Source organism: Gastrolobium bilobum, unplaced genomic scaffold (assembly GCF_033153095.1).
Source record: "Gastrolobium bilobum isolate Gb01-03AN ecotype WA unplaced genomic scaffold, APGP_CSIRO_Gbil_v1 utg27505, whole genome shotgun sequence".
Classification (NCBI taxonomy): Eukaryota; Viridiplantae; Streptophyta; class Magnoliopsida; order Fabales; family Fabaceae; genus Gastrolobium; species Gastrolobium bilobum.
In genome coordinates, this window is record NW_026898864.1 from 550,466 (window position 1) to 566,919 (window position 16,454).

General features: G+C 33.1%; 2 protein-coding genes across 2 annotated transcripts; both read left to right on the forward strand.

Moving 5' to 3' along the window:
* The first annotated feature begins 6,547 nt into the window (after nt 1-6,547).
* On the forward strand, nt 6,548-10,504 carry LOC133284797 (protein trichome birefringence-like 23). Its single transcript, XM_061481900.1, has 3 exons — nt 6,548-6,857; nt 7,115-7,392; nt 9,337-10,504. The coding sequence occupies exons 1-3, from the start codon at nt 6,608-6,610 to the stop codon at nt 10,108-10,110; spliced, it is 1,302 nt and encodes a 433-aa protein (XP_061337884.1). The 5' UTR covers nt 6,548-6,607; the 3' UTR covers nt 10,111-10,504.
* Nucleotides 10,505-11,661: 1,157 nt separating this feature from the next.
* On the forward strand, nt 11,662-13,988 carry LOC133284784 (high mobility group B protein 6-like). The gene is made up of 9 exons (XM_061481862.1): nt 11,662-12,120; nt 12,258-12,377; nt 12,483-12,757; nt 12,849-12,954; nt 13,050-13,115; nt 13,217-13,387; nt 13,489-13,589; nt 13,676-13,760; nt 13,857-13,988. The coding sequence occupies exons 1-9, from the start codon at nt 11,710-11,712 to the stop codon at nt 13,986-13,988; spliced, it is 1,467 nt and encodes a 488-aa protein (XP_061337846.1). The 5' UTR covers nt 11,662-11,709.
* The last annotated feature ends 2,466 nt before the right edge of the window (nt 13,989-16,454 follow it).

Genomic DNA, 16,454 nt, shown 5'->3' on the forward strand with positions numbered 1-16,454 from the left:
TCTTGAGTTCAATGCTAATTAAAATGGTAGTGAAATGATAGTACAACAATTAGTAGTATAAATATCTTACTTCTTTAACTATTTCGCAAGTCAAAAATATTTTTCCTGCCTAACAGGGCTTTTTGACCCTTATAACCTTTTTTTAATAATTAATTACCAAATTGACCTTGATTATAAACTATTTTAAAAATTTAACCTCCTCAACAAACATAACACCAATCTGCCCCTGTTTGACCGTTGACCACCAAGCCTACCCAGGTACTCCCCTCCTTATCTGGGTATTTTTTGAAATTTTTTGCCTACCCGGGTAAGGAGGAGTGTACCCGGATATAGTTCTTGAATCTGAAAAAATGGTTGAATTATTTACCCGGATAAGGAGGGGTGTACTCGGATAAATCTCTGAAATTTCAGTATTTAACACAGGATTTCTGCAATACGATAGATCATGTTTGATGCTTTGATGTTCTGTTGGGGTATAAGTCTTTAACACAGGATTTCTATTTTCCTCTGTAATATCCCATGTAACAAAGATGGTGTAAAAATTCAAAAACAACCCAAAAAAATAAATAAATTACGCACTAAGAATAAAATCCGCGACGTAAGGCCAATGACAAATCACACAAAAAGAATAAAGTAGCAAAGTATATATGCGATATGAGTGGATGAAATAATAAAGAAATAGTTCCATTGAAATCAGAATTTTTTTGATGGGATATCACATTTTCTATGTCGCGGAAGAAGAACGCTACTATTGTTCAATGAAGATGCATCATGAATAGAGAATGAGTCCTCCTCTTTTTTTTTTTTTTTACATAAATTTACAGAAGCTGTCCTCATTTATTATGTGAACCCAGTTACGCACAAAGAAAGATCACATGGGAAACACTCTTAGCACTGTTTCTTCCAAGTCCTTCGAATTGAGTAGAGCTCCGGGGTATACAGAAAGTAATGGAGAGTATTATGCTTTTGAGGAGTAGGGTGTGTTTTATTGCGCTGATGATAGAACCTCCAAAGCTTCAATCAAGAAGATGAGACGATTCGGCAGCAACCGCGTGCAAAAATCCATCATCTCTGTCACAGATGGTGATAACGTAAATGCGCTTTCTTCACAGATGGGGTTTATGGTAAAGATTTACCCGGGTACACTCCTCCTTACCCGGGTAAATAATTCAACCATTTTTTCAGATTCAAGAACTATAACCGGGTACATCCCTCCTTACTCGGGTAGGCAAAAAATTTCAAAAAATACCCGGGTAGGGAGGGGTGTACTCGGGTAGACTTGGTGGTCAATGTAACACCCCGTATATATCCGGTAATGTTATCATCATATCGTATTAAGCTGTGCTTAATTAAAATGGGGAATTACTTTTTCTTTTCAATTATAATGCCATTAACATTACCAACTTGCTTAATAATCAATTTATTAAAACATCGCCTGTATGTAATTGCGATAAAACAGCTAACCGAAATACCTCATAACATAGATGATATAAGTGTGGCTCTAGTCACGAAACTACAACAATGCAGACCGGACCAGTTTATACAACTCCAAACTAAAAGTACTAACAGAAAGTGTCATGGAAAATCCCCATGCTCACTCAAATAAGGCAACATGCCCAACATCAGTCTCAACAACAACATATCATAAATAGCGGAAAACATAAACAGCATCCCAAATCCAGTCATGCTAATATAAAGCAGTAAAACATAATCAGCTAAGTTCCGGCCTCCTGCCGCCTGAGGCATCAGTACCCATACTACCTGATCCTGAAATAAGCATTCCCCAAACGTGGGGTAAGATCTCAAATCTAGAAATCTCAGTAAGTCAGTGAGTCCTCAAGGATCTTCCACCCCAAGCTCACTTACATGTGCAATATAAGTTCAAAACAGTTTATTATTTATCATTTCAAAAACAATGCAATGCAGCAGATAATCATGCCATGTGTGTCAATACTAATCTACTGGCCAGAGACAGTGCAGGTATACGTCTATCACCTACACACCGTGCAAGTACCACTTGCATTCACCCCGGTACACCGTCTTGTATGGCGCTACATATTCAGGCTTCCCGTCAAGATGAAACAACACATGCATATTAAAAGCCATTACATGTAAAGTTCAATCAACATATCAAATATTCAAAAGCATGTACACAGCATGCATAAACCATACCCCCATGAGACATGGTGGAACCACAATATGGCTAAACCGAGGACACGAAAGCTTACCTTGCAAGCTAACTCCAAAAGCCAAGAGTCCACAGCTCAAAGTCCAAACACAGCAGATTCACAATCTGTTATGGACCAACAATACATCAACAACATGCACCACAAGCATACAATATTAAGACAACGCCTTTTCATTACGTTTTCAAGTCTTAAAGCTTCTAACAAAGCCACAAGCCCTTAATCCCATGATTCTGGCTTAATCCATTAAATACAGAAGTTCAACTTCATCAAACTAGGGTCCATAAACCCCCAATAGCCTACTGTACACACAACACAGCTGCTGTTCTGCGAAATCCCAGAATATCCGGATATCTCGCTGTCCATATCCGGATATGCAATATCCGAATATACAGATTCACATATCCAGATATCTAATATCCGGATATCCCAAAACCACGTATCCGGATATCCAATATTCGGATATCAGTTCGACAAATATCCGGATATCTCACGACAGAATGCAGTTTCTGCATTTTCGTGAAGATATCCCAAAAAGGTTCCCTTTTTACCGATTTTAAACACCTAATCATGCATACCAAAGGCCAAAACAGAAGAAGAGGCTGCTCTTTGGAGCTCACAATCAGCCCCTCAAGACTGACTCAACAAGGTGCACCAAAATGGATCAACAAGCTTGGACCTTTCAACACAAAGGAAGCTTCTTGGACCTCACAATGCCAAAACAAAGGCTTCCACACACAACCAACCCAAGTCAACCTCAAAACCTCACACACAGCAGCTCTCTCAACTCAGAAAAGACCAGCAATAGAGTCCCAAGGCTAGCTCTCACCCTCACCAAGTGTATCCCAAGTGAAAGTGTGAAGAAAAATCAAGAAAGGAAGTGTCTTGGACCCAAAATGGAGAAGAAACCCCACAAGTCAGCCAAGCTGATCAGCCACCCTCACACACTCACGTAGAGAAACTGTTTTCTAGGGTTTTGTGCCCTTACAAAGGGTATATATAGCCCAAGCCACTTAAACACACAGTGTTAACTTTAATTGCTAAGCTTATCATTTTAATCCCAAACTTTGGATTATGAAACTACATAATTTTCTAAGATTTATCATATTTTTCTTATAATTTTCTGAGCACTTTTCCGGTACGCGCTTTTCCAAGCCAGTACCGGTTTGCAGCAACAGTTCTCATTATCTGGACTTGAAACTTGTTTTACAAGTTCTACATATTATTCTAGTAATTATCATGCACTTACATTAATTTTCTGGGATACTTTTTCGGCACGCATTTATACCGACTAGCAGAACCGGTATCCGCACTTTTCTTCCGAAAAATGACTTTCAGCATTCTTAATCACGTATTACGATTATTAAGCCTCGTAAATAATTATTAGGGTCAATTATGGAATCATTTCCTAATTTTGCATAATTAATTAATTATATACCTTAATTAACGGTGCGGGTTCTTACCGTCAACGGTCAAACAAGGACAGATTGGTGTTATGTTTGTTGGGGAGGTTAAATTTTTGAAATAATTTATAATCAAGGTCAATTTAGTAATTAATTATTAAAAAATGGTTATAAGGGTCAAAAAGCCCCCTGCAAATCTATCTTTCTCGTAAGAATGAAAATAATGCAGAGTTTAAAAATCATTCCCAAAAATAATATGGAAGGGAATTATTTTATAAAATATCATACCAGATATAATAAATTATTATTCTATTGCAACCTATGTCTATTTAGAATTTGTATCCTCTAAAACGAGAGGTACATTTATAAGAAAAAAATGAAGTTATAATTCTTAATTTTTCAATTAACACCCATGATTGTGATAATATATATATGTATATATATATATATATATATATATATATATATATATATATATATATATATATATATATATATATATATATATATATATATATATATATATATATATAGAGGTAGGATCATTTGACACCAGTGTCAAATTTCAAATTTGACATCTCATCTGAGAGCCCTTAGATAAAAAAAGATCAATGGTGTAGCATGCTTACAAATCAGAGTCGTTGATCTTTTGAGATCTAATGGCTCTCAGATGAGGTGTCAAATTTCAAATTTAACACCGGTGTTAAAGGATCCTACCTACCTATATATATATATATATATATATATATATATATATATATATGGGGCAGGATATTCTTACACCGGTGTAAGAGTTAAAAGTCTTATACTCAATCTTGAGCATTGATCCACTTGTATCCAATGACTTACATTACTAAAAAATTAGAGCCCTTAGATATAAAGGGGATCAACAGACAAGATTGAGAGTATAACTTACACTGGTGTAAAATGATCATGATCATATATATATATATATATATATATATATATATATATATACACACAAATTATGAAATTATTAAAACTTATTCTTCGGTAATAGAAGATGAAAGAAAACAATTATTATAAAAAGTGTGAGAAAAAAAATAATTGATTTATTTATCAATAATTAATTTTTTTTTCACATGACCTAATCATTAAAATCACACATGATATAATTCATTCCCATTATAATGTTTTAATTATTTATTTAGTGCAATCCACACTTTAAAGGAGTCATACTTGTCTATCTAAACGACAATGCATTTTCTTATTGAAGGTGATTAGTGTAAAATTTCCGTCTTGAGCTGATTTGTTAACATACATATAGTACTAACGGTCAGTATAATTAAATATTCAGAAGTGGAAGATTTAAATAAAACTTTACATTTTAACGATCATTTTTTTCAACATCGTTACATTACATTAGAATCGCAACTAATCTTTGTGATTTTCTTTCCTCTCAAAATTTTAATCTAATGATGTTAGAGAGTAGTAGGTATGAAAAAAAAGTAGATAGAATAATTTTTTTTTTAACATGTTAATTTTATAACGGTAATGGTTTTTGAAATTTTATTTTAAAACATATATGCGAATAATTGATTTAGAACAACATAAAAGTCCGTCATTTGCATTTGAACTTCACTTATATAAAATTCCTACCGACATATGGTTTAGACTTTAGACTTTAGGATGACAAATGATTGCTCTTATAATTCATAGGTTGGGTGAGACTGAGAAAAGTAAAATATTTACTTAATGAGGGGAAAAGATATCTGGTACATTATTAGTCAATAATTATTCGTCGGTATGACGAGCATTGATGGAGCTGTGCGCTTACCATGTAGGAGGAATTCTTTTATGATTTTATCCTTGCTTTTTCGGTTTTTCCATGAAAATAAGAATTATGTTTTTTAACAATTTCAAAATGAACAGTTCAGTAATCAAACTCATTATTATTGTTTTTTTTTTTTTTTTTTTTTTTTTTTGGGTATTTTTCTAGTCTGTATACTTACTTTTTTTCTTCTTCTTTTTTTGTGATATTGAGTCTGTATCCTTTTTTTTTTGGTAAAAGAGTCTGTATCCTTACTTGCTAGTTGGTACGTCGTTTGTGTTATTTTAATTTTCGCATATTACTGTAAATTTTAAATTTAATAACTAAATATTTAATGCGTGTAAGTTTGAATCAAATTTTTATTTAAAAGATTTATAATAAGATTAATAATTAACATTGTTATTAATGAATGTCAAGTCAATTTCGCTTATTATATAGTTTTATATTAATATTTTAAAATGTTGTTTATAGATTAAAGTTAAAACTTAAAATATTTATCATATATTTATATATTTTGTTTATATTTGATAATTAATATTTAATAATATATAATGTTACAAAATTATTTTTAAAGTAATTTTCTAATTAGGGATTTACAATAACATTCCTCATAAAGTGATTTCAATAATTAATACCGTAATTATATATATAAGAATTTTATATTTCATAGTCCATATGTAACAATGTAGTGTTATTAAATAATTTTCTAATTAGGGATTAACAATAACATTCCTCATAAAGTGATTTTCTTATTAAATAATGATTAATAATTAACATTGTCATTAATGTGACATTGTATTATGCCAAAAAATGTGACATTGTATTATGCCAAAGAATGGAGAAATTCTATATTAATTACTAAACTTAACAATGTAAACGAAAAGAAGGGGGAAAAGAAATAAAACGGGAATTCCACTTCATTTTGTAACAATAATTAGTTGTCATTGAAGTTAGAATAAATAAAAAAGAGAGGAATATTTCACAAGCTGTTTATAATTTGTTTATGGACACGAAGAAAGTAAATAAATTAAAATATGAAATTATTTAATTTATATCCATCAATCAAGAACGTGATTATATTATATCATGTATTTAATAAGTGGAGAATCTTTTGTTCAGGAAGAACTAGTTGAGTTTACTCTCTTCTCTTGTGTGTTGATTAAGTCTTAGATTTCTTTGCTGAAAAAGACCCAAGCAAACAAGAAGGTGTGTTAAGAGCCAAAGAAATGAGGATCGATAATTTGAAGCACAAGTTTCCCTACAAGTACATCAAGTTGCTCCTCACCTTCTTCTTTTTTGGTCTCGCAGTACGATTCCTCTTCTTTCATCATTCCCTGCCCCTCCAGATTTCCACACTTTTGGAATCCCCTTTTCCTGATAAAACTACCGAACCCGAAAATCCAACTGTTTCACAACTAGTTCCCCAAGAGCTACCTGTTCCAAAACATGAAGATCAAGTGTCTCAGACAGACACGGGTAAGTGAGTGCGTCGTGAGCACGTTCTGCTCTCTGTCGCCTTCTTATTATTTTTTATTTAACCTTTTACCTACAAACAAACACACACTTTTAGATCTGCAATCCAGGAATGATTTTGCGGTTTTTGTTTCTGATCATAGGTTGTACCGTATGAAGTTCAACAGTTATGTTATTACATTGATTGGATTTTGATATTTAGGAATGTGAAAACACATTGTTACCACTTTGTTTTTATTTTTATTTTTAAAAAAATGCAGAGAAATGTGATTATTTTAACGGGGATTGGGTCCCAAACCCTTTTGGTCCGGTTTATACGAATGAAAGCTGCAACCTCATCGAAGCTCATCAAAATTGCTTGAAAAATGGGAGGCCCGACACGGATTTTCTGTATTGGAAGTGGGTTCCTAGAGACTGTGAGTTGCCTCAGTTTGATCCACAGAGATTTCTCAACATGATGCGTAATAAAGTGTGGGCTCTCATTGGTGATTCTATATCCCGCAACCATGTGCAGTCCTTGCTCTGCATTCTTTCTAAGGTGTGTCTGTGTGTGTGTGCTTTCCATTGTCAAATCGAATTTTACCTTTGCGATTGAATAATACTTGATGCAATGATTCTACTTACTGACTTGAGGTTGCAAGTGTGAACAGTTTGTTATTTTTCACCCTCAGAATCCTTAACTATGCATCTTGTAGTAAACTGCAGTCAAATGCCCATTGTCTATTTCAAAATTCATCTGTTAATTAATTTTGATTATAACCATGCAACCGAAGCTGAGGTTTCATGTTGAAGAAAGTAATCAGTAGGAAAGTTTAGCAACTTTAAGATTTCGAAACTGACTTGATGCTTGCATTTTGTATATACAAATTTTTGTTACCCGTGTTTTATAAAAGTGTAACTGAATTTTTGCCTCCACTTACCTCAAGGTTTTAGTTCTGCCACTCCTGTGATGACAACTTATACTGGCCAAATAAACAGAATGGACAAAGCCAATCATTGGGCCCAAATGTTGTTTTCCCTTTTGCCTGATCTTGTGTGGATGTTTCTGAGGATCAGACAACTGCCTTTTGTGCATATGTTTTCTGATTATTTATTGGACCAGATCTTGTTTGCAGTTCCAATGCCAAATCTTGGAAGTTTATTGACTTTAAAGTTTAAACAAAAATTGAAGAATCTTTTGCCATGTGTGAGAAAGTTTTTGTTTTAGCTGCACTTACTTGAATAAGCTCTAATAGGATAGGCCTAAATACTTAGTAGTTATATATTTATCACGTAATTATTGGCATCAGCCAATGATGTAAAGTGTGGAGAATTAAGTAAACGCATTGTTTTTATTTCTTAACTCTGCTTGTCTGAGTTGCATCAGAATCTAGCACAGGCTTATGCAACTGAGGCATAGATATTTAGATACAAGAGAAACTATAGGATTTGAAAAACTCTTGAGTCATTGAGAATAGCAACGTTTTAGTTTACAAGATTTGATAGTCAATTGATAGATAACGGATATGAGCTTTCATTTGGAATGACTATTCAAAGGGTTTGCAGTGAAAAAGTTTGTTCTAGAAAGATACTTGTAGTAAGATGCCGTAAAAAAAGAAAAAGAAAAAGAAAAAGAATGGACTAGCAAAAGTAGAAAAGTTCTCAACTCAATGTAACAGAGTTAAAAAGGATAATGAGTATGATGGCTAATGGCATGAACAAGCTAGAGCTAATTAATAGATATTTTAAAAAAAGTCCATGCCCATATACTTGTAATTAGCCACCTTCCAGCACAAAGTCATAATGTCTGCAGTCTCTTCTGACTTCTGTTTTAACTTTCTGAACACAGAATTATTCACTTATTTTAAATTCGTGACTTATAAGTTTTAGTTCTCAGGGTGATCTCCCTCCCTCCCCTTTCTTATTCTTGTTCTTTTTTAAACTCATTTCCTCACCATTCTATGTCTTCATTAGGTGTATATGTACATCTCTCATACAGTAGTAATTTCACTTTCTATAATTGATTGACTGCATATTGACAATTTATGAGAACTGGACTTTGTGACTACCTGTTTGGACTGTCAATTGAAGCATGTTTGATTATGAAATTAATCATAAATCAAATTTATTGTTAGGCACAGGAGAAGCATAATTTTTCATGTAGTTTGGCAATTTCTGACTGCCTCATGTAGTAAGAAGTGAAAAATCATGGTACCAGTATTGAAAACGAGAATAAGCTTAACTCCTTTTCAAGCACTTCAGTGAAATGTGTGCATTAGCACTGTCCTCAGTGATGCGAATGCGTGCACCACCAATCAAGTCAACATGTCTTTTCTCTATTTTCTATATTTCATGATATGATTGTGTTTGTCAGTTGATTTCTTTTCTTTTTTTTTTATAAAATTTAACAGTCACCGGTACAGAATCTTTTCACAACATTATGGAGAATATATTTTAGAAATTATGATGGCCAATATATGGTTGTTACTATTTTGTCCTTCAGGTGGAACAAGCTGCCTTGGTCTACCATGATGAGGAATATAAGTCTAAAAGTTGGTTGTTTCCCTCATACAACTTCAGTATGTCAGTTATTTGGTCACCCTTCCTTGTGGAAGCTGCTATTTTTGAAGACATAAATGGTATTTCAAGTGCTGAAGTTGAGCTATATCTTGATAAACTGGACAATAAGTGGAAGGATCAGTACCTGAACTTTGATTACATTATTATTTCAACTGGGAAATGGTTTCTCAAATCTGCGATCTACCATGAAAATGACACAATAATTGGCTGCCACGAATGTCCTAAAAGGAACTTGACGGAGAAGGGATTTGACTTTGCCTATCGCGAAGCCTTGAAATTTGTCATGAACTTCATAGCTTCTTCTAATCACAGAGGCTTGATTTTTTTCAGGACATCCACACCCGATCATTTTGAAAATGGGGAGTGGTTTAGTGGGGGAACTTGCAATAGAACAGCACCAGTTAAAGAAGGTGAGATGGAAATGAAATATTTGAGCAAGATTCTTCGTGACATTGAATTAGAGGAGTTTGCAAAGGCAGCTTCTGAAGCTTCAAGAAATGGAGTGAACTTAAAACTTCTTGATGTTGCACCTCTTTCGCTTTTGAGACCAGACGGGCATCCTGGTCCATACAGACAGTTTCATCCATTTGCCAATGGCCCAAATGATAAAGTTCAGAAAGATTGTTTGCATTGGTGCTTACCTGGGCCAATAGATTCTTGGAATGACATTATAATGGAGATGGTTGTCAATGGGTAAGACATCAGTTAAATACCATTTCCAGTTCCCTCAGGGAAGTTGTGAATACTGGTGAATTGTTACTCTCTGTATACTATGATTCTTGATATTCCTTCAAACGTATAATGGAGATTGGAGGCAATCAAATTGAATGTAGCAGAAAAGATTCTAAATATCAGTTTACAAACTAATTTTGATATTGAGAGTTGGAAGTACACGCCCATATATGCTTTCATTTTTTTGTTAGGGGGGATCCGAGGTTATTTGGGGCAATTATTGTTGGATCTTTTCGATTTTTTATATCTTCCGATGCTGCTGTCTACTTACTGATATCAGTCGTCATATATGAATGATGAGTAGTGTTACACATCCTAAACATATTGATTCAGCTAGATTTCATGTTAGAGATACTGTATTTATTTACTCAAAATTTAATAAATATTTAAATTATCCATTAGGTGTGGTTCAAATGGCGGAATTTTATGTTGGCAAATTGTGTTTGCAGCTTTCAAATTCACCTAAAGTACCTTGTGCTTGTGTTAGCTCCACATTCAAAGATGTGGAAATTAAAACAAAAAAAAGGATAAATATACTAAATTCATGCAAAGTTTTATTAATTTATAGCTTTTTTATTCCTAGCATTTACTCTCTCTTTTTTATGAAAGATTCCTAGCATTTACTTTATCTTTGAATGACTGCTACTTAATTTTATATATAAAAGAAAAATAAAAGTTATACTTACAATTTTTTTTTGTTTATAATTTTTTACAATTATATCTTAATCGTTATTTTTGTCAATGGAAATCAACGGTTATTATTTTCACAAATTAAATTCATTAATTAATTATTAATTCACAATAAATAATAACTGTTGATTGATGAAAATCAATAGTTAAGATATAATTATAAAATATTATAAACAAAAATAGTTTATAAAAAGGGTTATGTTTATCTCATTTTACATGAGATAAACATCTCTCCTACACACACAAAAAGGAGTTGGGTCCCACCACTTTTTTTTTCTCTCTTCTCTTACATGTGGGTCCCACTTATACCTTTATTTCTACAACATGAGGTATTTCTTTTCCTACAACATAAGAAAAATATATCCCTTATAAAAATAACCTTTCTCCGAAAAGAAATCAGTATTATTTCTCTTAACAACCATTCCTTTCAGAACCAAATATAATTTTTTTCCCCTTTACGAAACATTCAAGGAGCAAGTGTCCATGCATTATCGGAGCCGTTAATGGTTCATTCATCTGTGCGGATTCAGACATATGGATCTTCAAAATTCAAAATTGCCCTGTAAATGGTAATATGGTAATTTGGTGTATACTTTGGATAAGACTGTACATATGGTAAATAATTGTTTGTGTTATTCTCATCCTTCATTTGCACAAACGGTCAAATAATAAAGAAGGTCCGCACAGTCACTCCTCCCACCATCACACCTTTTTAATCTCAATCTCTTTCAAATTTGAAAAATCCGACCGTTGCACCTAATCTCTTCCTATAAAAGACCCTGCTCTTCTCTACTCGACCGTTGCCCTGTCCTGATTTGATTCATTTCATTTCTCAAAAACACAAATCTTTCTTTCTCTCTCTTTTGTGCCATCGATGGCTGACACAGTTGCTGAAGTACCTACAAAGAGGTCGAGGGGGGGCAGAAGGGGGGCCCTGAAGGAGAAAAACCCATCAACAAACGAGGCTAACATCTTAGCTGGGAAGGTTTCTGAGTCCTCTGCAACACCAACTTCGCTCCCATCTGATAATGATACCCTTTCTCAGCCAAAGAAGGGGCGTGCCGCCTCAAAGAAACAGCAATCTTTCGAGAAAGAGTTGCTTGAGATGCAGGAAAAGATGCAGCAGTTGCGCCTAGAGAGGGAGAAGACTGAAGAACTCTTGAAGGCCAAAGACGAGGTTTTGAAGCAGAGGGAGCAAGAGCTCGAAAGTCGTGGCCGGGAGCAGGAGAAGCTTCAGACGGAGTTGAAAAAATTGCAGAAGTTGAAGGAGTTCAAACCCACCATGGTTAGTTCAGTTCATCTTGTTTCTTATCATTTTTTCTTTCACTTTTCCAACAATTATTATTATTATTATTTCACTTTCTGTTGTCTTTTTATTGATGCGGTAGCTTCTCTTTTTGTATATGCTTGTACAATGAACAGATTTTGCCTGTGCTGAAAGACAAGGAACAAGAAAAGAAGGACAAGAAGAAGAACGGTTGCTCTGTGAAAAAAAGGCCCTCTCCACCTTACATTTTATGGTGCAAAGATCAATGGAACGAGGTACATCAAGAAATCCTTTGGGATAATTGAATTCTTATATTCTCCTTTTAATTTAAACTCAGTGGGACTTGCGTGTGTTCATACGTATTGATGGGGTGCATGCAGATTAAGAAAGCAAACCCAGAGGCAGAATTTAAGGACATTTCAAACATGTTGGGGGCTAAATGGAAGACAGTTTCTGCAGAAGAGAAGAAGCCTTATGAGGAGAAATACCATGCTGAAAAAGAAGCTTATTTGCAGGTAATTGCAAAAGAAAAACGTGAGAGTGAGGCTATGAAGCTCTTGGAGGAGGAGCAGAAGCAGAAGACTGCCATGGAATTGCTTGAACAGTATATCCAGTTCAAACAAGAGACAGAAAAAAAAGAGAGCAAGAAAAACAAGTAATTTATACTCCTTTTTAACTACGATGTGTGAGTTACTGTTTCGTAACTTTGTTATTGATGTTTTGCTTTTAACTTATATTTTTCACAGGAAGGAAAAGGATCCATTGAAACCAAAACACCCTATGTCAGCTTATTTCTTGTTCACTAATGATAGACGGGCAGCGCTTCTTGCAGAGAACAAGAGTGTCTTAGAGGTAATTGAGCCTCATTCTTGTTTATGATAACTTGAGTCATTAATTAATCATGATTGGAAGAAGAACACTTATTTTATGGGATGCGTGTCTTTCAGGTTTCCAAGGTCACAGGCGAAGAGTGGAAAAACATGACAGAAGAACAAAGGAGGCCCTATGAAGAGGTTTGCAACCCTTTTTTTCTCATCCATCATTTGATTATGATGCCATTCTCTTTTAGTGTCTTGATTTCTTACTAAATAAGTACTTATTTTGTAACTCACAGATGGCAAAGAAGAACAAGGAGAAATATATCCTAGAAATGGAGGCTTATAAACTGAAAAAAGATGAGGACGCTGCCTATCTCATGAAGGAAGAGGAGGAGCATATGAAACTTCAGAAACAGGAAGCATTGCAACTTCTGAAGAAGAAGGAGAAGACTGAAAATATTATCAAGGTTTTTTTATTTTTTTTTATTTTCTCATTTAGTCCTTTTCCTTCCTAACTGTTTTCCCACCTTACTTTTCATTGTGGTTAATCAACCTGAGCATCCTGCAGAAAACAAAAATGAATCGTCAGAAGAAGAAACAAAACAAGGAAGATAAGAATTCTGATCCAAACAGGCCTAAGAGGCCTCCATCCTCATTCCTCGTATTCAGGTGATTTTAATTAATTAAGTTACACGAAATTGAAGAGGGTGTTGTAGTGTTCTGAAATGTAACAAGTCAAATTTAATATCGTGCAGCAAAGAAACAAGGAAAAATTTGCAGGAAGAACGACCAGGAATCAGTACCTCCACACTGAATGCACTTGTTTCATTGAAGTGGAAGGTATTGATTGCTTCCTCTCTCTCTCTCTCTCTCTCTCAAATTTTGATTTTGATTTTTGCTTAAAACATCATTCTCACTTTTCATATGTCTGTATAGGAACTGAGTGAGGAAGATAGACAATTATGGAATGGGAAAGCATCGGAAGCTATGGATGCATACAAGAAGGAATTGGAGGAATACAACAAATCACTAGTTGGTCCCAATCAGGAGCTGATAACCGAAGAATAATGAGAAATACAGAAAGCCCCTTGGATTTGACTTCGGCATGTTCAAATTTGTATTGAACATCAATGCTTTGATATTCTTGAATCGGGAATAGAACCAATGGGTGATGCTTGGTTACAATTTCGAATCGGTTATTATATGATTGTTCTAGTTTTTGTTGTTTTTGATGTTGAAACCGTTTAGGAACTGCGGATTATTCATGCATTTATTAGAATTCATATGACTGTATTGATACCATCAAAGGGTGTTTGTTCTATTTGCTCTCATTTGACTCCTAGTCTAATTCGTCGGAAATTTACAATCATTTTCAATTACTATTGCAATTTCAATTGTTAAGATTTATGTGGTAATGATGCAATGTTTAGTAAAAATTTACAATTATTTTTACATTTTAAATAATATTAACGGCATCGTCCATTCGTCCTCCTCTCCTCTTATTTAATAAAAAATAAGAGAATATTGGAATTTTAGTTAAATTCGTTGGAATTTATGATACTAGTTAAAAAAATATAAAATGGAATTTTTAAAAATATTTGATCTTATATTTTTTAAAAAATAAGAGAATATTGGAATTTTAGTTAAATTCGTTGGAATTTATGATACTAGTTAAAAAAATATAAAATGGAATTTTTAAAAATATTTGATCTTATATTTTTTTAAAAAATTGTTTAAGGATTTGAATTACTTCCACCCGTTATACATATTTGCCATGCGGATCAAATTTAATTTTAACACGAAATCTCTGGGAACTCATTTGTTTTGCTTTTCAAAAAAAGTTAGTTTTTATCTTTTATGTATTTCTTTTAAAAGTATCTTTTATAAAAATTAAAGCTATTTAATTTTTTAAAAAAATATTTGCCTTTGATTTCTGCCTTTTGTAGAAGTTAAAATTTGTAGTTTATAATTTTTTTTTTTTGACTTTTTGTGATTTTTTGCTTTTTTTAAAAAAAAAACACACATCCAAATGAACTTATTTTATTTTTGAAAAAAATAACTTTTGAAAAAAAGAAAAATCCGTCCAAAATGGACCTGTTAATCTAACACTTTCAATACCGATCAATCTTACCGTTAGATCGATTATATTAATTCAACGGTTATATTTATTTCCATCATTGTATAGTCATGATTTCCCAAATTTATTTTTACTTTTGTATATTTATGATTTCCCATATTTAATGCTTTCACTTTAAATTTGGGTAATCATAATCATACAAAGATGAAAATAAATATAACTGTTAGATCCACATAATCAATCTAACGATGAAATTAATTGGTAGTCAGTTTACTTAGTTGTCACCGTATACTTCTCCGATAACAATAAGAATTTTACCCCATTGTCTTTCTACTCTTTTGTCTTGGTGTCTTTTCCTCGTCTCTCCTCTTAGTTTTTTATAACACGTTATTATAACGTTTTAATTACAGAAGCCACAAATACACACACCCTTTTGTTCCCTCAACACCACCTCGATTCACGAACTGGGGTGTCAGTTGATTGAAAATATCTTCAATAGTACCGAAGACTCGGTACATTATTTACTCAATTTAAAAATATAATATATTTTCTTTATTATTTTATCTTCTTTATATGGTTATTTTTTCCAAAATCATCAGCAAAAAATATAATATCTTTTTTTTATCATTTTACTTTCCTTGTATAGTTATTTTTCTCAAAACCATGGCATTTTTTACTTTCAGTAAGGTTGTGTTTGGTTTGGAACTTTTCAAGAGATATCTATGTTTCTCAAGTATGGCTTTTAGAAACACCACATTTGTTTCAACATATTTTTACCAAAATCTCATATATCCAATTTATATGGATTTATGAGAAACATAGATCCGCACTGTTTAGAAACCCAGTTTGAAAGTGAGATTTTTTGAAAAACCGGTTATCTCACTTTTAATGCACTGTTAATTTCATAAAAGTTACCTAATTTTCTCAGTAAAGTTTTTCTTCACCAAACAACTTTTTTTTACATTTTTCTACCTATCTCACTTTCCAATCATTTCTCTATCTATTACATTTCCCTACTATTTCAAAAAAATTTCCTCAACCAAATGTCCCTAAGGTAGTGTTTGGTTCGGGAGAAAAAAAATTTTACTAGAGAAATGTAATTGATAGGGAAATGGTTGGAAAGTGAGTTTGGTAAGAAAATGTAAAAAAAGTTGTTTGGTTGACCCAAATATTACCAAGGAAATTTATTTAAATATAATCTTTCGGAGAAACTTTGCACCTGTTTTTTCATTTCCCCAGTTATCTCACAATACCACATCTCAAGTGGTACTCTGTAACAGTGAATTTTATCCCAAAATCAACACAAAAGTCATTTTCCCATCCATCCTATTTGCCTGGTATTTTTTGAAAAAACCTAAACCAAACGTGATATTTTTCAATATCCACTTATACTTTTTCATCAATCCTAAAATAAACCTTTAACCAGACAATACCTAAAGTAATAGATAGAGTAGCAC

Bases quoted from the DNA above. Each gene is read 5' to 3' on its own strand.
- LOC133284797 (XM_061481900.1), top strand. From the start codon at position 6,608: ATGAGGATCGATAATTTGAAGCACAAGTTTCCCTACAAGTACATCAAG. The intron at 6,858-7,114 runs GTAAGTGAGTGC...AAAAAAATGCAG, and splicing joins AGTGTCTCAGACAGACACGG to AGAAATGTGATTATTTTAAC. The intron at 7,393-9,336 runs GTGTGTCTGTGT...TTTGTCCTTCAG, and splicing joins TGCTCTGCATTCTTTCTAAG to GTGGAACAAGCTGCCTTGGT.
- LOC133284784 (XM_061481862.1), top strand. From the start codon at position 11,710: ATGGCTGACACAGTTGCTGAAGTACCTACAAAGAGGTCGAGGGGGGGC. The intron at 12,378-12,482 runs GTACATCAAGAA...GGGTGCATGCAG, and splicing joins GCAAAGATCAATGGAACGAG to ATTAAGAAAGCAAACCCAGA. The intron at 12,955-13,049 runs GTAATTGAGCCT...CGTGTCTTTCAG, and splicing joins AGAACAAGAGTGTCTTAGAG to GTTTCCAAGGTCACAGGCGA.